General features: G+C 34.9%; 3 protein-coding genes across 3 annotated transcripts; 1 reads left to right on the top strand and 2 right to left on the bottom strand.

Annotated features, from left to right (window-relative positions):
• The first annotated feature begins 6,283 nt into the window (after positions 1–6,283).
• Positions 6,284–8,342, top strand: LOC115724538 (GDSL esterase/lipase At4g26790). The gene is made up of 4 exons (XM_030653842.2): positions 6,284–6,403; positions 6,528–7,397; positions 7,491–7,983; positions 8,074–8,342. Exons 2-4 carry the CDS (start codon positions 7,029–7,031, stop codon positions 8,268–8,270), a joined length of 1,059 nt encoding a protein of 352 aa, XP_030509702.1. The 5' UTR covers positions 6,284–6,403; positions 6,528–7,028; the 3' UTR covers positions 8,271–8,342.
• Positions 8,343–8,815: 473 nt separating this feature from the next.
• On the bottom strand, positions 8,816–13,377 carry LOC115725669 (EH domain-containing protein 1). Its single transcript, XM_030655253.2, has 16 exons — positions 13,054–13,377; positions 12,902–12,981; positions 12,314–12,382; positions 12,151–12,208; positions 11,996–12,051; positions 11,819–11,861; positions 11,673–11,734; positions 11,211–11,324; positions 10,989–11,091; positions 10,829–10,878; positions 10,542–10,670; positions 10,212–10,463; positions 10,036–10,115; positions 9,700–9,826; positions 9,422–9,565; positions 8,816–9,333 (listed from the first exon to the last, which is right to left on the bottom strand). Exons 1-16 carry the CDS (start codon positions 13,136–13,138, stop codon positions 9,148–9,150), a joined length of 1,638 nt encoding a protein of 545 aa, XP_030511113.1. The 5' UTR covers positions 13,139–13,377; the 3' UTR covers positions 8,816–9,147.
• A 1,637-nt stretch (positions 13,378–15,014) lies between these two features.
• LOC115695084 (uncharacterized) lies at positions 15,015–18,662 on the bottom strand. The gene is made up of 4 exons (XM_030622177.2): positions 18,200–18,662; positions 17,741–18,090; positions 16,982–17,693; positions 15,015–16,867 (listed from the first exon to the last, which is right to left on the bottom strand). The coding sequence occupies exons 1-4, from the start codon at positions 18,660–18,662 to the stop codon at positions 15,033–15,035; spliced, it is 3,360 nt and encodes a 1,119-aa protein (XP_030478037.1). The 3' UTR covers positions 15,015–15,032.
• Positions 18,663–23,732: the final 5,070 nt, after the last annotated feature.

Below are 23,732 nucleotides of genomic sequence, written 5' to 3' on the forward strand. Positions count from 1 at the left end.
ATATGAGGGTTACATGTTTTATTATCCATCTCACCACACTAGAATTATGGAATTAAAAATTGACTTGATCAGTGGGAGCGATCGATCTAGGAACCTAGTTTCTAGAAAAGATCATTTGTTTTATCAAACTTCCACCCGAAGTATTAGATTAATTATGATTTACAACAACCCTTAAGGTTAATAGTTATTGAGAATCTATAACTAATCATTAATAATCCATAAGTCATTGAAAAAATTCTAATAAGTCATGTTATTTAGTACCCAATCCTATTCTAGCCTGGAGTGGATTTCAGCTCAAAGTAATAACTCACCTCAAAAGGTTCGCCAACCCTGCTCAACATACAAAACGAAAAGCGTTGATAAGTACTTAATGCTCTTTGGTGTAATTTGAGTTGGACAAAGCTTGAAAAAGTTAGCTATGTCCCTAAAATATGGGTGTAGAGGAAGCACTGTACCCTGCTCCGCATGGGGATGAGGCCACACTATCCAGTTCGACTGTGGATGGTGAGCTAGGTGGTCTCAAGTAGGCCTAATGCACCAGACCTGCCAACAAGTCCATTATCAATGATGTTGTCAAGCTTGGCACTCAATAGCGTAGAAGGAGAAGATACCCACCTATCTCCTTCCCCCATTTGAAGAATCCAGGGCTCAGCAGTCTCCTCCTTAATATGGTCAACCCCAACCTCTGAAGGTTGACCTCTACTTTTTATAAGATCTCCATCCTTTCAGGAGACTAGAGGATTTCCCTGGACCATGCCACACACCTTAGGGTGTTTCCTAGCAGCCCTAGGCTCAACCTGATTTACATCTAGCTCCTCCCCTTGGCTGGCCATAGGCTCCTCTGCCTGACCAGCCTCAGGCTACTCTGCCTCCTCAACCTGACAAATTCTCACTCTTTTCATGAGCTCGGCAACATGGGGGTCGGTTAGAGGTGCCTTGCGATAAGTCTACTTTTTCAGTGCCAGCTTTGAATACTGCTCAGAGTACTGGGCAACAGTAACAACAGTCGTTGTTGCAGGAATATCTCTAAGTGTAGGAGATGCCTACCCAACAGGCGAGGTATCAAGAAAACCCTGGCAGACAATGTAAGTCCACAATTTAGGCAAGAGCTATCTCAACCCTTGATTCAGTTCCCAAATGAATCTCCTGTAGATCTCACCCCCTATTCTCTCAAAATAGTGGTGATGTTGAACTTTGAGTTCTAGAAAGTCATTGCTCGCTTTAAAGTCACTCAAACAGCTGCCTGACAAGCTCTCATAAGAAGAACCAGCTGAGCGATAGTCTTCATACAAAATGACGGAGCAAGTCCTTGTTGATCTGGTTGTCACCTCCCCAATAATTATGCAGGTTCATCTGTGTAGAAAAACAAAGGGAGGTGAACAACTCAAGATTACAAATAAAGACAAGGATGAAAACATGGGCTAACAGACCGATACCTGTGGGTACTAGCCGACCAGCCCATGAGGTCTCAGACCACATACTGGCCAGCTCATAGTTTTCCCACCATGGACTGACCAACTTCAAGAAATTCCCCCATGAACGGACTAGCTTCATGGTCAGCTTGCCATGAATCGAACAGGGTGAAATTCCGCCCTAAAAGAATCAGCCAGGATTCCTTGAAAGGAACCAAGCACCGACCAAGATTCTTTGAAAGGGAGCAAGAACTAGCTAGGGTCCCAAATAGACCCCAAGTACTGGCCAGATCCCTAATCGAATAAAAAAAAATGTATTTTCCAAAGATTTGAACTATGTTCTTCGAACCCCAAAGATTAAGATATCAAAATAAAGCTCAAGATTCAGTCTTTTTTATCAAGGAGTTACCCATTATACATCCTAAAGATATCTAGTAGATTATAATGCGTAAAAACTATCCTAAAGCATGGGATTCAAGAAGTTCATAAAATCTTGAAACTCAATAATGACAGAAGTTTAAAGAACGAGAAAGAGAGAAAAAGGTTCGAACTTACCCACTGGGAAGACACAATGAGGATCGAGCTAGTCCACGCACCAAGTGTGGATGTCAGAAACTCAAAAATCTGCGAAGAACTCAAGCTCACAAGAATTTGGCTCTAAGGAGTCTTTGAGAGAGGTTTTGAAGTTCAAAAGTGAAAAGTGAATAATGAAGAGAAGAATGAGGCTATTATAGTTTTTGGAAAATTTTCCCCAAAAAAAAACTTAATTGGGAGTTAATGCCACAGAAATAAGCATGCATGGGAAAGAGAAGGCCAAGAGTTGCAATGTGGGAAAATGTATAGCTGTCACACGACTTCCCACATTGATCAGCGTAAAAATTAATAACTATCATGAAGTCACGTAAGTCGAAGAGTCTAATATTTGGTTGTGCATACCTGCACGGCAAAGGAAGTTGCAATACAAGATAGACCAAAAGTCCCGTTCGGATAGGGACTTGGGGGAAAATGTTATCCCAAATTTTATCCACCTGATGTGGCTTCTCCACGTGGCAAAAAGAAAAAAGTATGTAGAAGACAGCTCAACACTAACCTGCAAGGATTAATTCTTTTAGACTTAGAAACTATATGTTGCACGACATATATAGGCCAACAAGAGATCATGTACCTGCCAAGAAGGTCCTGGCCGGTTAGGAGTGCTAGCTTCCATACATTGGCCAGCCTTCAGCAAGGCTGGCTGGCCAAAGGTGCAAGAACACACTAGCACTTATGTTTTTCTCCAAAGCCCTCCAACTCCCCCTTAACAGGCCTACAACTCCGGATCAGTTCAAACTGCCCACGAAGATAGGACTCTCCATCGACAAATAATAAATGTAGTTTTTAGGAGATATTCTCTTTGTAATTCAAATGTATGTTGTAACCTCTTTATTTTCCAGGGACCTCTCTATGTGCAGCTTTGTAAGCCCTAATACTATATAAATGGCAGTAGTCATACGTGAAAGGGGATCACCTCTTGACCATGACCACCTCTTCTTCACACTTGCTCATAAGCTCTAAGTCCTCTCTTTTTTCACTCTTCTCACCTACAAACTTCATTGTAATACTAAAGAGAGCCTAGCCAAGTGCTTGGTATTATCTCAATAGTAAATACAATTAAAAAGGGAGTAGGTCATTTCTTAATTAAAAGTGGTCAAACTTCTATAAAATTTGTGTGTCTCTTTACATTTATTGTCTTTCCACACGTGGCAACTATAAGCTACGATCCTAGTTAGACTCCGAGTCGGTTGCCTAAATTCACAGTCAACAGTTAGTATAGATTTAAGAGAGGAAGAAAATTTGAGGTAATTATTTTCATCAAGAACATAAGAAAGCTCATAAAAGAAGTCAAATTTATTTGAAGTTAGTTTTATACACGTTGGAGAGGGTGTATGTGTGAGAGGGGTTGAAGAGGAGCAGTGAGTGAGCTTGATGATTTGTCGATATTAGTCATAATGTAAAATAGGGACTCGTTGATGAGTTTATATTTATCTTATAAATACGATCAATTTATGTATTAATATTCTTAAATTGATTCTTTAAATTATTGATTAGTGTAATTTTAATTTGTTAGGCTATTTTAAAGACTATTCATGCATTTAGAGTCTTTTGGAGGGATTTTAGCATATTTTGGTAGAAAATAGTGGAAGCCGGCGAGCTCGATTTACAAGGCAAAACTTAATTGGAAATTTGGACAACCTTAAAGGCAAAACTGGACTTGGAGCTCAACATGAAAGTTTAGATCTCGGTCTTAGCTTTCCATAACATCTTGAATCGTCTAATTTTAAGTAATATCGAGAAAGTTATGGCCAAAATACTATCAGTCATCGAAGTAGGAAATTCCTGAAAAAAAAAAAAGAAAAAAAGATAGCGAAAAAAAAAAAAGATAGTTTTTAAGATGAGTTATCTTTTCTTTTAGTGAGATATTTTCTAATACTATAAATACAGTCCTAAATCTAAGGGGATTTATCTATCTTTTCAAACACTATAAATAGGACCTCTTAGGCTATGAATTTAACAATTCAAAAAGCTACAAATTAGAGAGAGAAATGTAGAGAGAAAGCAAGAAAGAGACGGAGATCGACTTCAAAGTGTTCTTCATTCTAGTTGTTTTCTTCTCCTTCAACTTTTACTAAATATTATGATTTTGGTTATAATGTCTAGTTCTGAGTAGTTTTCTTTTAGTTAAGGGTTATTTCAAAACCTAAAACATGAATTCTTAATTTTATTATTGAATGTTAATTTTTAGTTTCCATTATATATCAAATTGCTTCTATTCTTCTATGTTCAATGTTATGATTATTGTTTTAATTTTGTTTAGATGGCCACTAAATTAGGTTGTACTTTAATCTACTGTCCTCTTTGGATTACCATTCACCTAATAGTCTAGGATTCTAAGTGTTTGTGACAAATTACAATTTTTATTTGTAATGAAGAATAGAACCTAGGTTAAATAAATTATATGCTTCATTGATTTGTTGCTTAAATTAGTCTGTCTCCATAAATCTCAAAGCTTTATCTAAGTTGAATAAATTGCATGTTTCGTGGATTTATTGCTTAGGTAAAAGAGTTAATTATTAAGCGCTTCGCCTTGATTACATACAATAGGGAGATTGAGATAATTGACTGCTTCAGCTTTATCTGCAGGATTAATAGTTTGATTGGAAACTGAAATTACATTCATAAAGATAATTGGAGGTATTAGAAATAAATATTAGTAAAGTTGTTGTGACTTATGACATGCATCAAATTTTTGACGCCGTTGCTGGGGACTACTGTTTTATTTTATTATTCATAGTTAGTTTTAGCTTTACTAACTTGTTCTTCTAGTTGTAGTTTTAATTTCTAGATCTTCCTTTAGAAACATGGTGACATACAATCAAAAATGGGGAAATTATTCTACCACTACTTCTTACGGTGGGTCAATCAATATGTTTAACCAACTTCTTACTATAATGCACAATTTCAACAACCTATTCATGTTGCACCATATAGTGAAAACCAACTACTACTGAGCTGATTGAAATGTTAGCAGCTAATACCTTGCAATTTTAGCAAAGCTGTCATGAAATTATGCAGAGCCTTCAACGATCTCTGCAAAAGTTGGAGAATCTTCCGGAGTCAATGGAAACATATATGAGTGGGTATGAAATTCAAAGTTTAAATACTTTTCCTTCACAAGTGGAGAGTAGCCCAATGGAGAATGTCAACGCCATGCCACAAAGTGGTACACAACTTGAATTACCACCACACCAAGAAGTTAATGATTTGATTCCAACTAAAGAAGTCAACAATTTATCCCTTGAAAGCTCATCTCTACCAAAGGTTGAATCTCATACTTTAGTTGGTCCACCATCACAGAAAAAGTCGTACAAACCAGTTGTACCAACTTATGTCACTCCTCCAGTACCTTTTCCAAGTAGATTGTAAAAATCAAAGAAAAAGGAGCCCTTTTGACTCGTCCATAGGATAGTATGAGTTATGGCCCTGATGTTATAAGATAAGCATTGAGACTCATCCGGGTCTGAGGGCTGGGCTAGGATTTTGGTTATGGTCCAAGGCCCAGAGTTTGGGTCCAGGCTGGGGTCTAGATTTTGGTTAATTATTTGGGTCTAGGTTCGGGTCGGGATCCAAGTCTGGGTCTTGGATCTAGGTCTAGTGTCGAGGCTCAGTTCCGGGTTTGAGGGTCGAGCCATGGTCTGGGTCCAAGTCCAGGTCCGAGTCGGGTAAGGGGTTCGGGTCTAGGTCTAGGTTTAGGTCGGGGTTCGGGTCTGGTCCAGGGTCTAGTTCTAGGTCTAGGTCGGGTCTAGTCCGGATCTAGGTCTAAATCGGGAGTCCTGGTCTGAGTTGGGGTCCAATATATTAATGAAAAATAATACAAATATATTATAATTAAGTAAAAAAAAACTATTTAAATAAATTTTGAAAGTGAATTGTTTTTGTTTTTAAAGTTTTTATTTATTTATTAAAAAAGTGAATACGATTTTATACAACATATTTTTTTGAACACATTTTTAGTTAGTCTAATTTTTTTTTATTGATTAAAAAAAACTATAGCAAAACACCCCTAGCTTTCTAAGAAAATGTAATTTGTTTTGCTCCTATAGAAATCAACGTGAAACTACCAATTGAACAAACAAAACATTTATTGGAAACGGTTGTGCTTTCATTTGCTTTTCCCAGCTTCTGAATCTGAAATGCGTAGCGGTTATAGCTTTGATTCCTACAAAAAAAAAAAATCTAATGTTACCTAATTTTCTCAACGTCATTAATTATTATTATTATAAGTAATTCTTTTTATATATCTATCTCTGTCATCGAATTAGTAAAAGATTAAATCCTATAACTCATTATAGATTCCTTTCTTTTTCTATAGAGACTTTTTAGACAGTAGACACAATAACGTGCAGTCACACTACCCCGGTTGATCATCTAAATCGCCTGCTCTAACTCAAAAGGTCACACTTCTTAACCCTAACTTCCTCTTAACCGTTACAGAACACCATATATATATAGACATATATAAAAGTACCCCTTTTCAGAATTTTACTTTTTTTTTCATTGGACTTTTCTACATTTTAGGACCGGAGCAAGTCCAGAGGTGGTTCTCTATTAAGAAGAACATGTGATATGGACAACTACAGCTCAACCGTAGAGAAAAAATGACAAAAGAAAGGACAGCAGTGGAAAAAGGAGAAGTTTCTCAAATTGAGAAACAATCTTCTTTTCACCGTTTTTTTGTTTGTTTGTTTTTTTTTTCTTTTTAATCTTTAAATGAAGAGTTGTAGACTGATTTAGTTAAGTTCATGTTAGTCTATGAGGGTTATACTTAAAAGGGTGAGCCAACCACTAACCATCCTCACTTAACTTGTATTCCATTTTTACTCTAGAGGAAAGACAAATGAAAAACCATTATTGTTCTTGAGAAATTTAAGTCCCAACCAACTTTATCGACCTCTATTTATATCAAATCCTTCTTGCCAGCTAAACCAACCATAAACCACCAACCATTTCGTTCAAACATTAGAATTTAGTGTTAAAGTACTAAGGGAAAGAAAAAATTAAAAAAAACAGAGAAAATCAATGAAGGCAGAGAAGGCTATTAACTGGTTCTTCTTAGTACATATTTTATTCCAATTTCTTAAAATACATGCAAAAGTTCCAGCCATAATTGTGTTTGGAGACTCTTCTGTCGATGCAGGTAACAATAACGCGATTTCGACCCTCTTGAAGAGCAATTTTGAGCCATATGGCCGGGACTTCTTTGGTGGCAAGGCTACAGGAAGGTTTTCTAATGGTCGGATTCCAACAGACTTCATCTCTGAAGCTTTTGGTATCAAACCAATTATACCAGCTTATTTGGATCCAACTTATACCATTGAGGATTTTGCTACTGGAGTCTGCTTTGCTTCTGCTGGAACTGGTTATGACAATGCCACTTCAAAAGTCTTAGTGAGTATAAAATAATTATACCTCAACAATTAATAGTGTTACATTTATTATAAATTATTAGCTTTATTTATTGATTCTCAATATGTTTTGTAGTCTGTGATACCATTTTGGAAGGAGTTGGAGTATTACAAGCAATACCAGAAAGACTTGAGAAGCTATCTAGGCAATGAGAAAGCTAATGAGGTTATAAGAGAAGCACTATACTTGCTAAGTATAGGGACAAATGATTTTTTAGAGAATTACTTCTTATTCCCAAATGGAAGATCTTCTCAATTTTCCATTGAGGAGTACCAAGAGTTTCTTGTTGGGATTGCTAGAAATTTTGTTACACAGCTTTATAGCCTTGGAGGTAGGAAGATATCTATTGGTGGGCTTCCTCCAATGGGCTGTTTACCATTGGAGAGAGCTACAAATTTCTTATCTGGGGGTGAATGTATAGAAAAGTATAATGATGTAGCTAAGCAATTTAATCAGAAGTTAATTGGTTTGGTTAAAGAGCTCAATATGAAACTTGTTGGAAGTTCTTTTGTGTATTCAGATCCATATGGTCTTCTCTATGACATGATTCAGAATCCGTCTACTTATGGTAAGTCCTTTTAGTACTTAAAATAAATAAAAAGGGCGATTATTTTGTACTATGCTGTGAATTTTGCTGATGAAGTGTAGACTATTGCAGGATTTGAAGATGTAGCAGTAGCATGTTGTGGGACAGGATTCTTTGAAATGGGATATTTGTGTGATATGATGAACCATTTTACATGTAAAGATGCAAATAAATATGTATTTTGGGATTCTTTCCACCCAACAGAGAAAACCAATGCTATTGTAGCTGACCATGCTGTGAAAGGCTCTCTGGCTCAGTTTCTGGTTTAATATCTAATGAGCACAATAGTCTTCTGTGTAAGTTTATTGTAGATGAATGTAAAAGTAATATTTTTTCTTTTCTGTTTTATGCGGTAACTTTGACTTTTTTTTTTTTTTCAGATAACACTATCAATTTCTGTATCCGAAAATGTATGTTAAAATATTTGTAAACTATTTAAATTTTTTTAAAAATTTATAAAAATAATATTGTAATTATAATAAATAATACTATGAAAAAAAATTAAAAAAAAAAATATATTCCAAACATATAATTTTAGATGCAGAAATTAATTAAGTTGTAATGTAAAGTTGTAATTTACAATCCTCTTTTATATAATAAAGTTTCTGAAAAGAATTACGGTAATCACCGAACAAATGTATCCTGCAGACAAATACTAATATTACGTATATTACGTATGTCACAACGTATTAAATTCGAAAAAGATAAAACCTTTTATATGCATTTGTGGTACCTGACATTAGCTATGTAAAATCTCATAATAACGTCCCCTTTCAAAAATTAAATAAAAATAAAAAAATCTCTTAACAAATAATGAGAGAAATGGAATTTTTGACATGGCAATTTTGTTGTGCTTAATATACTTGACCAATAAAATAATAATAATTTTGAAATTAAAAATTTCTACTAGAAACAAAATCAGAATCTCAAAGGTTGAGAAGAAACATGGATCAAAATTTTCTAAAAAAAAAATTAAAAAGTGTAGATAATTTTAGAAAACTAATAAGAAATCTCAAAAGCAATCCTACACAGATTTGGAGCTTAAAAATTGAATAATGTTTTTGGGTATCTTATTTATATGCATAATAATGTGGCTCCTTCAAAATGCAACCTCTGTGCGCTACCTACTGTTGTGTAGTAGTGTATTTAATTATAGGGATTCCTGAAACTTTTTAATAGCTCAGGAATGTCATAGCCAAGCATGTCATCGACGGCTTGTATCATTTTCGGTTTCAGCTTCTCAAATTTGTCAATGTTGTACCCCTTTAATGTCTCCTTGAACTGCTCTACATTTGGGAAATCTCCTGGTGGTAAATGAAACTCTCTTTGGACCTATAATAAGTAATAGATGAAGGAGTTCAGTTCAGCTAACAAAATGTAATGAGTTTCAAATTAGACAAGATAGAGTGATTTTTCAAACCTTGGCAAATGCATCACCCAGATTATCAATTAGTTTCTGTTGAGCTTTTGCTTTTCCCATCATAGCAGGCATCTCTTTCTTTAGATGGCTAATAATATAAGCGTGTATCTTAGCAGCTCTGGCGCGTTTCACAAATTCATTGATCTATAAAAAAAGGAAAATAGGTGATAATAATCCAAATCAGCAACTAATAAGTTTACTAGGCCAGAAAACAGTGCCATGTTGAACTGTATGACCGAGCTATTCAAAAGACACGAAAAACAAGAAATTCAACTTACACGACGATCACAAGCCTTCTTTGGAATATCTTTTAGATCAGCAAGAAGATCCTCCTGCTCCCTTTCAAAAAGCTCTTTCCCAAGTGGACCAGTTGCAGCTTCATTTACTGGTTTGTCATTGAATGAGCTGTTACAGTATCCAAATTATTAGCACTAAAATTAGGGAAAATTAACTTGCTCAAGACACAACAAAGAATTATACAAATATGCTCCCAAAAGAAAGGGCTAAACACAGAAAATTTCTAGATGTTCGTCTTAATTGCTCAATTCTTGTTATTCCTTTGAACGCAAAAAAATTAATTGTATTGAAAGATAAATATATAAAGAAAGGCTAACCCAATATATACACGCATGACCTCAGGTGTATTAATAACCTTGCCGAGAGACCACATTAATGCTCCATAAACCCTCATTAGCTGCAGTATAGTACAACAGATATTAGATTTCCACAACAACCTCCCAAAAATTAGAAAAATGAAAAATATAGAAATAATAAAATGGTAGAGAAGTACTTGTTGAGTATCAACTTGATCAGCCTTGTTCAGCACCACACGAATCTTATCATCATGTCCCCGTAAAGATGATATTACACGTTTAAATTCATCACTAACATCAAGCTTATGAGGATCAAATAAAAGTAGTATGAGGTCACACTTTGAAGCAAACCATGATGTTACACCAGTAAAGTCATATGCTCGTTGTGTTCGTTGCTTCTCCCCTGATAAAACTCCAGGAGTATCCACAAATGTAATGTGCTCCAACAGCTTTAGATGCAAAATAAGAATATTTAGATAAAAAATTAATTCAATTAAGTTCATTGTAATTTCAAAATGATAACTTACAGGATGTGGCATTTGCGAACACTCAAATTTTGATAAGAAAGCAGTTCCGAATGTTGTAAGGCCACTGAAGGGCATATCAGCTTGGACAGCAACAGTGTTGCCAGGGATACTCCTCTCATCAGGCCCAGACTGTGAACAACCATAAGAATACAGCAGAGAATCGATAAATAAAAATATGCACTAAAGATGGAAAATGAAAAAAAAAAAAAATATTCACATCTGATTAGCCTCTGTAACAATCATTTAAACAAGCAAGAACATCAGGAGGTGGTTAAACGTTCCATTACCATAACAACAACAAATCTGTCAGTTGTGGGTTCTGGTCCAATGTGAGCACCTGTTAATATCATAAAAAACATAGTAGAATTGTATTCAGTACATGCAGACACAAGCTCAACCAGAACTCCAAAGAAGATAGTCAGAGAGATAGCTGTTAAGGTAACGTGCCTGGGTAACTGCCTCTTAGTAAATGCTTGATGAAAGTTGTTTTCCCAGTGGAGTATTGACCCAAAAGCATAACCATGGGTTTAGCATCAAAATCACTATTAGTCTGGAAAATATGAGGTGCTATTAGCACATGAATTAGAAACAATAAAGTAAAATTGAAAAAGAAGAATAGGGGCCTAAAAGTATACAAAAGAATCTTAACAAGTGCACATAAATACTTACTAATGAAGGGGATACAAAGTCATTAAACCGGTATGCGTCTTCAAGTGGCTTCAGCTTCTTGAGATATAGTCGCTTCAAGCCATCAACAATTGAAGTTACAGAGGAAAGAGACACCTGATAATATATATAATATATAATAGATTGGCAACAATAATAAGAAGAAAGATAAGGAGATTAAAACAACATAAAGTACTTTTGATATGTAAAGTAAAGAGAAAACAGTTGTACAAATCACATGAATAACTTTACATATGGTGTATAAAACCAGACAAACAAATTTTGTGAAAATTTAACTTGAGTTATGACCTATAAGAGCATTGAATTGATAGGTGTAAGCATGTAAACTGAAATTGCCACCAAAACAATAAGGCACCCATTTTAAAGAAATCAACAATTTCCCTAACAAAGTTCTAGTAGAAGGCACAAAATGCACTTGCTCAAAACTGTAGGACAAAGGCCCACCTTTTTCGATGATTTTGAAGAAAACCACTGCGATGAAGGTGAATGTTGCACTATAGAACCACCTGCATCACCCACAGCAATTAGTTAATTTACAAATAAAACATAAAGTAATGATAACCAAGCGAAAAGTGTGATCAAGTTATTACCATTTAAATCAAGCTCACTGATCTTCTGTGGACTCTTTTTCTTCTGAAATATATTAAAGTAAAATCAAGCTTAATAGAACACAGACAAACAATTTGACATATCTTTCATAGAAAAAAAAAAGTAGAGGGGGATCCAAAGTCAAGGAAATGATGAAAAAAGTAAAGCCAAATAATTACCGAAAGTAATTCAGCCAAACCCTCCATAACAGGGGGATCCAAAGTCTCAAAGTCAACTGCAATACAAGAAACCCAAATGAGTTGAAAGAACATATATATACCGCTCAATTCACTTAAAAAGACAGTGACAACAAACCACCTTTAGGAAAACTTACCGTTGCTATTCAATAAATCATGTGTTATTTCAAGTCCAGTTTGCGCCAAAGAAACCAGCTACAAACAAAAGAATAGTAACAACTCAGAGATGTCATTTCAAGGAAACACATTCATGAATTCATTTTCGAAAAGAAAATACTCCACAAACACAAAATAAAACACCTGCATCGCAGCAACAAATTCTCCAAAACCAAGATACCCTTGTCTCTTCGAATCTGCAACCGCCCAAACCTAATAGATAAAAAAAAAAGTGTGGTCAATAATGTAACGAGATAATACTAAAACACCAAATAAAGACTACATGAACAAACCAAGCTATTTCTCCATTATTGGTTTGAAATAATTATCTCAACCCAATAATACAAATAACAGAAAGCCATAACAATAGGACATGAAATTTGCTTTTTTTCAATTAGTAACACCATGGTATCAACGATCATTCCATTGGAAGTTTAATTACCCGGAAAAAGAAACAACCATTCTAAAAGCAGTATAATCATTATTTAATTTATTATGTTAATTCGGCTAAAATGCTTACCTGAATAATAAAAATGATATCCTTTTAAAAAAAAGTAAATATATATGTAAACAATAAAAATGATAACTAAGAATAACCAAATTCGTTAAGCAAAAAAAAAAAAAAAAAGAAGAAGAAGAAGAAGAAGAAGAAGAACCAAATTCATATTAAATGTCAAAAACTTTAAAACACGAACAACCCAAAAAAGTCCTCTGAAAAAGAAAATGAAAAACCTGCTTGAGATCTTGCCGAGACAAATTCGACAAAGCGAAGAACTTTAAAGCATCATTGCCAGTAATGCGGCCATCACCATCTGAAAAAAACAAAAGTTTAAATTTGAATTGAACTGGGGTCATCGAATTAGAGAAATAATTGTAGAATGTACCTGAATCTGCGTAAAGAAACCATTCATGATAAATCCTTTGATGCTCTTTAGAGCAAGAAAAGATTGGAGAAGAAGCAATCTCCATGGTGAAAAGAAAAACGAGTGGTTTTTCCTACTGAGAGAGAAATATATCGAATTTAAATATAAAATGTAACGAATTTCATATAATCAGTTCAAATATCTGTTAAATCTTCTCATTTTTCTATTTTTGAAAAAAAAAAAAAACGAAACAAAATTATGAATTTGAATGGGAAAGTGATTTCTTTGTACAGAGACTAGAAAGGAATCTTCCTAAAAAAGCGGTGGAAATTATTTAGTTCATTTATACTAAAACTAACTTTGTTTTATTTTATTTTATCCTCTTTTTTAATTTTTCATTACGATTATTTATCATTATTTTTTTCTAGATTTTAGTTATGGAAAATAAAAATTAACATCTGTTATGAAATTCATATCTGTAACCGATTGAATTTGATTTCTTTTTTTCTTTTTTTTTTTTTTTTGAGAAAATCACTGTTATTATAAATTGAAGTCATTTACAACAACAGAGAAAATAGGATAGGGAATCTCTCCTATCCAACACATGTCGTTATCCAACCCTAAAGCAAATTTAGCTAACCCATGAGCTGCTTGAAAACATCAGGGAAAAAGGACAAAAGACACTGAACATCAAAAATAATATCCGAAAAACATGATAAATCAGCAAGAGATGAATTAATTGAAGTGGAAACTCTCAATGCATCAGTTTCAATATGTGTTATAGCGAGTTGCTGTTGTGACGCCCAATTGAGAGCATGAAAAAGGGCTTTCGCTTCCATTTCATCCGAGCGGAAAGTTCCTTGCACTGTTTTTGAAAGTGCTGCAATAACCATGCCATTGTGGTCCCTAAGAATGGCCCCTATGCCAAGAAGTTTCTGTTCTGTGTTCGTGGCTGCATCAACATTTAACTTATAGCCATTTAATGTAGGCGCAGACCAGGGAACTTGCTTCTTTTGGTGATTGTTAATCGGCAAAGGATCGGTAGAAGGTGAGGTAGCAGTGCGGCCAGAGTGCGATTTTGCTCTGCAATAGTCCTGGTGGAAACTAGTTGCATAAGCAACAATTGAGGAACTGGGCCGTGCCTGACCACCATGGAAGATTTTGTTTCGATCTGTCCAAATACCCCACATAATACAAACCAGCAGTTCGAAATCTTCCTTAGTATAAACTGAAGATAAAAGCTGGAGATAATCACCATTCTGCATTGTTTTGGCCATATTGAAATCAGTGAGAAACTTTGAATCCTGCCAAATTTTTCTAGCATGCTTACAATCAAAAAGTGCATGCCCAACTGATTCCCAACTAGAAGTGCATAGGGAACAAGCTGCTGAATCAATAATTTTCCTCTTGTGAAGTGCAGCAGCAGTAGGTAGTATATTATGATGAACTTTCCATGCAAAAATTCTTATTTTTGGGGGTAAGTTCAAGCTCCAGAAGAACTTCCACCAAGCAAGATTCAAATCAGAGGCAGAACATGCATCTTGTTCCTCTAAGGATGAGGCTAAATGGAACCCAGATTTAACATTATACGAACCTGAGGTAGAATGATGCCAGATGAGTCGATCATTGGAGGCAAAGAAACTCAAAGGAATGGTTAAAATCTTCTCCACATCGATCGGTTGAAAGAAGCTATTTAACATCTCAAGGTTCCAAACTCTCTGTTCAGTAATAAGGCTTGAGACCGACATGTTGGGTGGACCGTTATAGCTAATCGGCTTGAAATTCGTATGGCTTGGAATCCAAGGATCCGTACCGCAGGATATGTGATGACCATTACCAACCTTGAATCTCATACCCTTCACCAAGAGTTCTCTTCCCCAACAAATGCTTTGCCAAGTATACGATGGAGAGTGCCCAATATTAGCATCCAGAAAGGAAGTGGTTGAAAAATATCTATGCTTTAACAAACGGCTGAGTAAAGAATCCGGCATGTTAAAAATTCACCAAGCTTGTTTGGCCAAGAGTGCTTGGTTGAAATGAACAAAAGATTTAAATCCCATGCCCCCTTCATGCTTTGATTTGCATAGAGAATTCCACCTTTTCCAATGGATTTTAGTGCCATTTTGATTAGTACCCCACCAAAAGTTAGCCATCATGCTCTCCAATTGATTGCAAAATTTCTTTGTGAGTTTAAAACAACTCATAGCATAGGTCGGAATGGATTGTACCACCGCTTTAAGCAAGACCTCTTTTCCCCCAGCTGAGAAAATTTGCTCATTCCAAGCATAAAGAAGCTTCCAAACTTTTTCCTTAATATTACTAAAAAGCTCTTGTTTATCTCTTCCAGAGTAAGAAGGGAGTCCCAAGTATCGTTCATGACATTCTGTGATGGGCATATTAAGTGTTTGAGCAAAAAAATGTTGGGCAGCCATTGGAGTGTTGGGAGAGAATGACATTGTTGATTTGTTGTTATTTAGAACCTGGCCCGAGGCCCTATGATAAATGTCAAGCGTTCTTTGAATAGCAACAGCCGATTGGTCATTTGCTCGACAAAACAACAAACTATCATCAGCAAAGAGGAGATGTGACACAGCAGGGGAGTTCCTTGTTAAGCGTAATCCATCCAAATTCCCAATAGTCTCTTCATAGTGTAGCAGCCTTGAGAGTCCTTCAGAGCATATAAGGAACAAATATGGTGAGAGGGGATCGCCTTGTCGCAAACCACGATGAGGTTGAACATGTCCTACAACTTCTCCATTGAGTGAGAATGAAAATGAACTTGTAGTGATGCAATTCATGATAAGAGTAACCCATTGAGAGGCAAATCCCATTTGCAACATTACAGCTTCCAGGTACTTCCATTCCACTCTATCGAAAGCTTTGCTCATGTCTAATTTGAGAGCAGCATAACCAACCTTTCCTTGAGTTTTATGCCGAAGATGATGAACAAGCTCAAAAGCGACCAGAATATTATCAGTTATAAGTCTGTTTGATAAAAAAGCTGATTGCGTCTCTGATATAACAAACGGTAATACTTTTTGAAATCGGAGAACAATTGTCTTTGATATGAGCTTGTAAATGACATTACACAAACTTATAGGTCTATAATCACTCATACCAGTAGGATTAGGGACTTTAGGAATTAAAGTGATTATTGACTTATTAAGTTGAGACATGTCAGTACCTTCATTCAAAACTCCAAGAACAATTTCAGTGACAGAATCACCAACAATGTTCCAATAATTTTGATAGAACATCGCCGACATTCCATCACTTCCCGGGCTCTTATCTGGGCTCATGGATTGTAAAGCTGCAACTATCTCATCACTGGTGAAGGGTCGGGTGAGAGATTGGTTCATTGCTGGAGTGATGGTGGCAGGAATAGCATCAAGCACAGTGAGGAGTGCATCTGGATTGACTCCCTCCGAAGCAAATAAAGAGTCATAATAATTACATATAACTCTGGTTAGATCAGATTTGCCACTGACTGAGATTCCATGATCATTGGTTAATGTTTTGATAGAATTTTTTGCCCTCCTTGATGAAGCATGAGCATGAAAAAATTTGGTATTTTGATCACCACATTGTAACCAATCCACTCTAGACCTTTGATGCCAATATTCCTCTTCATTTGCAAGCAACTCATCAAGAATTGCCTCAGAATTTTTAAGCTGAGAGACATGAGATTGCGATCTTACTGCTGCATTATTTAGTGCAGCAACAGACTTCTGCATGTGAGAGATATCTCTCTTCATTTGTCCAAATTTCTGATAGTGCCACTGCTGTAAAGCTTCAGTACAAGTAGATAAATTTTGCATAAAACCAGAAATACTTCCTGCAAAATCAGCAGACCAGTTATGCTAAATAATGGTGGCAGCTTCCTCATCTTTCAGCCACATTTTTTCGAATCTGAACCGTGTTTTCCTTTGAGGAGTGGTCTGGTTTGAACCAATAACAATGACATTAACAGCTATGGCTCTGTGATCCGAGGAATAGTAGTCCAAATGAGAAGTAACTATAGGTTGAAAATGAGAAGTCCATGAATTATTGGTAAAACACCAATCTAAGCGCTCCTTAATAGTATCCACATTATGTCTTCCCTTAATCCAAGTGAAAGGATCCCCATTAAATTGTTGCTCATTCAATTGACATGAGTCCAAAACCGATCTGAATTCATCCATTTGATTAGCACTTCTTAAATTCCCCCCTTGCTTGTTATGACTATAAAGGATTTTGTTAAAATCCCCTATGACCATCCCAGGAAGTAAAGGAGCAATGTCTTTCAATCTTTTAAGAAGAGTCCAAGTGTGTCTTCGGTTAGTAAGGGTAGGGGCACCATAAAAGGCTGTAAAGTGCCAGCAAGGACCATTGTGGAAAGCCATGTAACAATCAAAAACATTAACATTGAAATTGTTTAAGGATACATCAACATCATCTTTCCATAATAACATCAAACCACCACTAAGACCAACTCTAGGGACTTCTAGACCATTATTAAAATTTAAAAGACTACGAAGACGAGCAATAGAGTTACAAGCTAATTTAGTTTCCATAATAAAAAGTACAGTGGGGGTTTGCTCTTTAACAAGCAAACGAAGCTTACGAATAGCTTTCTGGTTCCCCAAACCACGAGCATTCCAACTAACGATTTTCGTGGCTGCCTGCGGGACTGCATAACAGTCACCGCTGAAAAGTCTTCATCACCAACCGAATCCATGAAATCAGTGGAAACTTGAAGGTGCTCATTCTCATCAACTGACAAGGTTGATTCAAGATCATTAACAATATTCCCTCTGCATCTTTTGAGTGTTTGTCGGAGAGAAAGGCTGTCATTCTGATGTTTAGTTTGAACATTCGGACAAGAGTTTTCCTTCCCAGAAAAATTAATGACTGTAGTGGCAGGATGTGTAATGGAAGTAGACAATAGTGGTGTGAGTGCAGAAGTGACCATTATTTGCTTGTTGGGAAAATTAGTAGATTGGCATGTAGGGGGGTATGTGGCAAAGGCATTGCAGGTTGGAGGAATGGTAGTAAAAGGCATATAAATGGATGATAGATCTGTGAAGTTGGAGGGGGGGGCCGTGAGATACAATGGATCTGGTGTCAATGCTTGCAGAGGAAGTGGGACAAGGTATGGTAGAAGTATTTAAAAGGGATGGCTGAAAACAAATAGTTGGTGGTTTCACAATTGGAGTCTGGACAGTAAGGTTAGGAACATGAGAATTCAGATTATCATGTTCATTAGCATGAGAAGACTCTCCTGTATGTAATTGCCTTGGTTGTGGATGACCACGCAGGTGAAGTTGAGGGACAGTTGCAGTGAGACTCTTCTTAGCAAGTCGTGTCAGCAAAGGCCAAGTATCTCCCTTGGCGAAATCCGTTCGATAACGATCATATGAAGAAGTAGGCAGGGCCGAACCTTTAATAAAGGGCTGGTATTCCAAGGCAGGTTCTTCACCATTATCTAGTTTCTCAAGAAAAATGGAACACTTGTTATATGGATGACCAATTATCCCACATTCCATACAGTATTCAGGAAGCCTCTCATATCGAAAATCAACCCAGAACTTGTCTTTAACATGGCCCAAAGAAATCATTCGTCCTCTTTTCAAAGGCTTAGTAACATCCATAAGAACTCGGATACGTAAAAAGGGTCCCTAGCCTTCATTAAGAGAGTCCTCGAACACATCCTCAAATTTTCCAATGATATTACCAAGAGCAATAGCCAAAGTTTTTGTCTTACTGAGAAATAGAAGGCGGTATACTTGAACCCAAAATGGAGTAAACTTTAAATCATCACTGTTAAAATTCTGTCCAACAACTGGGGTATGCAACACCACATGGTGATTCTGAAAATGAAAAGGCTCGCGATCCAGAACACGAAGCTTATCTCCTTCGCAGCCAAAAGTAAGCATGAACAAATCGGAAGATTCATAGATTTTAACGGGAAATCTACCATCCCAGTGCTCAGACATTTGCTGTTGCAAAGTTGAAAGCCAAACTTTTTTCTTAGTTAAAATCTTAGCATATAGTACGGTATCAACACTAACAGTGGGGGAGATAGCCTCAGAATCATGAAATTTAAAGATTGATTCTTCATCCTCTGTAAGGTTGATCTTAGATTTCATCTTGTCCAAGAGAGGATCCATTGAATACTAACAACAGAGAAAAAAAGAAGTAGCGGGATGGTATGCAGGGGAGTGGAGGAATGAGATGATATTGATAAAATAGTAGCAGAGATAAAGGGGATTTATGGAAAAGTGGAAGGTAACTGCAGAAAACTGTAATGAAAGTACTTAAGTTCTGGAAAAAAGATGAATAAAACAGTTAAACCCATAAGGGACAATAAACTGCCTCAGAGCACAAAAACGTGGGCAGACCGCTCTTTTATTAATTAATTTGATTTTCTTTTTGTTATTTATAAATGTGGAATTTTTATAAATATGGGAATTGAGGGTATGGTTTACTTTTTTATGCCATAAATAAATAACATTATAGGGTTATGGGTTTTTAAATTTTTTGACATTTATATGGGTTTTTTTTATGCCATATTTTTGTAAAAAAAAAGTAGAAATCCCATATTTGTAAAACAATAATAAATTTTGCTGGAAAAATTGTCGACACCGGAAAAGTAGCCGGAAAAATCACGGTCACCGAAAAATTTGTCGGAAAAGTCGCCGGAAAAGTCACCAAAGTAAATGTCCCAGATATAACTAAAAATATAACCGGTTATATGAATAAAAATTATTAACTCAAACCGGTTATAATTGAAATATAACTTGTTATGTAACATAATAAATAAATACAAATAACATAAAATAAATCAAATCAGTTATAATTAAAATATAACTGGTTCCAAAATAGAATTATAATGAATAAAAATAAATAACACGAAATAACTCAAACCGGTTATAACTAAAATAAAACTGGTTATATAACGTAATGAATACAAACAAGTAACATGCAATAACTCAAACCGATTACAATTAAAAACAAAGAAGAAATCAGTTCCTAAAACACTGAAATATAAATTAAGAACAAAACTAGTTCCACAATGAAATAGTTCATAATACATAATACCTCATAAAACCGGTTATAATTTTTTTTTTAAAAAAATGTGGGAATCAAATGTCTCAGATATAATAAAATTAGAACCGGTTCTATAACATAATGAATAAAAATAAATAACACACAATAACTCAAACCGGTTATAATTTAATTATAACCGGTTCTGTAACACAATGAATAAAAACAAAAAACACAAAATAACTCAAACTAGTTATAATTAAAATAGAACTGGTTCTATAATAGTGTTATAATGAATAAAAATCAATAACACGAAATAACTCAAAACCGATTATAACTACAATAGAACCGGTTATAAAACATAATGAATACAAACAAGCAACAGACAATAATTTAAACTGATTACAATTAAAAAATAAAAGGGAAATTAGTTCCTAAAACACTAAAACATAAATTAAAAACAAAACTAGTTCTACAATAAAAAAACCTCTTAACACATAATACCTCATAAAACCGATTATAATTTTTTTTAAAAGGTGAGGATCAATTTGAAAAAAATACTGAGGCATAAATATAAAAAGAACTAACTCCATACCAAAATAAATAACACAAATAATAGCACACAATAACTAAAAAAATAACTGGTTATATGAATAAAAACTAATAACTCAAACCGGTTATAATTGAAATATAACCGGTTCTGTAACATAACAAATACATATAAATAACATAAAATAACTCAAATCAGTTATAATTAAAGTAGAACCAGTTATATAACATTGTTATAATGAATAAAAATAAATAACACGAAATAAATCAAACTGGTTATAACTAAAATAGAACTGGTTATATTTATCCACTAGTTAAAAATTTGGGACAAAAAAACTGGTTTTGTAAAGCAACTAAGATAAAAACTCACACACAAAAACCAGTTTAATAAAATAACTCAAACAAAAACACTGAAACATAAATTAAAAATAAACTAGTTCTACACTAAAAAACCTCTTAACACATAATACCTCATAAAACCGATTATAATTTTTTTTTAAAAGGTGAGGATCAATTTGAAAAAATACTGAGGCATAAATATGAAAAGAACCAGCTCCATAAAAAAAATAAATAACACACAATAACTAAAAATATAATATAAAAAAACCAGTTATATACATCAAATAGTTAAAAATTTGAGAAAAAAAAACTAGGTTCGTAAAGTAACTAAGATAAAAACCCACACACAAAAACCAGTTAAATAAAATAAATCAATAAAAAAACTAATACCTTAAATTAACTAAATAAAAAATCAGTTCTCGAAATAACTAAATTAAAACTAGTTTCTAAAATAAATAATTCAAGAATTAATTTTTGATTTGATTAAATAAAAAGTGAAAGAAACACTCACAATCACAGTTGCAAATAATTGCAGCTGAGGGAATTTATTAGGAGGATACTGAAAGTAGTTCTCCTCAACCAAAGCAAAGAACAAAGGACTTGTGTTATTATCACCTCCAAACATATCCCTACAAAAGAACAAAGCCAAAAATAATATTGAGACATAAATTGAATAGAACCATTTAAAAACTAATATACAAATTCAAACTTTAGAGCATAACACAATAGAATAGAATTATACAAACTTACACATATATATAACTCACAAGTCACTACACAAAATTTAATACTTAATCTATATATATTGTACATGTCAATCAAATATTAATTATTCTACATTACTTAAAAACTATTATAAATTACTCTGCATAATAAATAGACCACTAAAAAAGATGGACTTCATCTAAAAACCACATACATCAATATATATATATACATACATACAGAGAGAATATTTCGTTCAACATACAAAACACAATTAAACAATTTTACATAATATGGTCGAAGAATGTACCTTTGGTCGAGTTTGCAGGGAAAAGTTTGGCGATGCATAGCCACTACCAATTTTTGAGTAAACAATTGAGGAAGATTAAAGCAGAGGCAGAGAGGAATTGAGTCGGAGAGGTTCAGGTGAGTTGAAAAGGATAAGAAGAAAGGAAGGAAGAGATGTAATTGGAATAGATTGAACAACCTCTCCGATTGGAACTCTACTTCCATCTGTAGCCTCTCTGGCGTCTCCTACATCAACCGCACAGTTTCCAACCACATCTTAGAGAACCCCAATCTCTGCATCTCATTCGAGTCACTCACCGCACTAACTCAGCTCCGAGCCTTGAGCTGAAAAAGTAACTGTCTCTCCTACAACGATTTCTCCGGCGAGTTTCCGGCGTCTATAACTCATCTCGCCCAACTATACCATCTGGATATCTCATCTACTTACTATTTCTAAATACAAATCTAGGGCGGACGATGTGGTTGCAGGCTTTAGATTGACCAGGAAGAAGACAGGAGAATGATAAGAAAAAACTATAAAATATGGTACTTTAGTTTATTTTTACAAAAATATGGCATAAAAATAATCCATAAAAATATAAAAATTGCTAAAAATCTATAATACAAATGCATTAAAAAAATGTGCCATAAAAAAGTAAAGTCTTCAGTTTTTCCCATATATTGTGTAATTTTTACTTTATAAATTATGAAATCATACCACCATCTACCCAATGGCCAATACAACGAAAAATATCATTAAAAAATAATCACAAAAAATTATCCTGAATATTAAGTTTTGTCATTGCTCAGCAGAGCTTCGAGAGATTGTAGGTTGTTTCTTGGTTCTCCAAGAAGATTAAACAGTCTCTAAGGAAAATGCATTGTCTGGTGACAAGGCAGAAGGCCCAATCTAAATCAGAAAATTCTCGAAGTTGTAGAGATGAAGATGCATAGTAGAGAAGACCTTAGCCAGGGCTTCCTTTAAGTAACAGAGCAAGTGATGCACAGATTGCATGTGAGGTGTGCGTGGTGAAGACATAAACTGACTTAGAATGTTGACAACAAAGGTTACATCAGGCCTAAAAAGAGTTAGGTAAAGTAATTTGCCAACAAGTTGTTGATATGGAGAAGGGTTTTCAAGAAGTTCTCCCTGGTGATCATTAAGCTTGATTCTTGGGTCCATTGGTGTTTTCGTGGGCTTGCTCCCTATGTATCCATTATCTTCTAGGAGTTGTAGTGTATACTTCCTTTGAGATAGGACTAATTGTTGGAAATTATTTTACCAGGATCTTAGATCTACTCACAAGTATGTTGATTAACACCCTAAATATGAACTTCTAAAACGATTATGAAATAAACACATATAAAGTATTAGAAACCTTACATTGGGTGCAGCGGAATAATATGACTCCTTCCGTTCAGATATCTAGCCCTTGATTCCTTTCTGTAGCAGAGCATTATCAATATCTGAACCTGGATCTCTTTCTCTTCTTCCTTTGATGCTGGAACTCCTTATTGTTGAAAGTCTTTCTTCACGATCTTCCTCACTATGATTGAGGTATCACTTGATGTGTGTGGGCACTACTCTAATCACTAAGTATTTTGAAATCTCAAGGAAGAAGAAAGAGGAGAAGTGGCGGCTAGGTATAGAGAGAGAAGGCTCAGGTTTTTCTCTGAAGGAAAAAGTAGAAAGTTAAGTGTGAATTTCCTAAAGCCTTCACTATCTATTTATCGCATTCCACTAGGGTTAGGTTTGAATTATTTGGCATTAAAATAATGAAAATATCAGTTTG

This window comes from Cannabis sativa, chromosome 6, assembly GCF_029168945.1.
Source record: "Cannabis sativa cultivar Pink pepper isolate KNU-18-1 chromosome 6, ASM2916894v1, whole genome shotgun sequence".
Classification (NCBI taxonomy): domain Eukaryota; kingdom Viridiplantae; phylum Streptophyta; class Magnoliopsida; order Rosales; family Cannabaceae; genus Cannabis; species Cannabis sativa.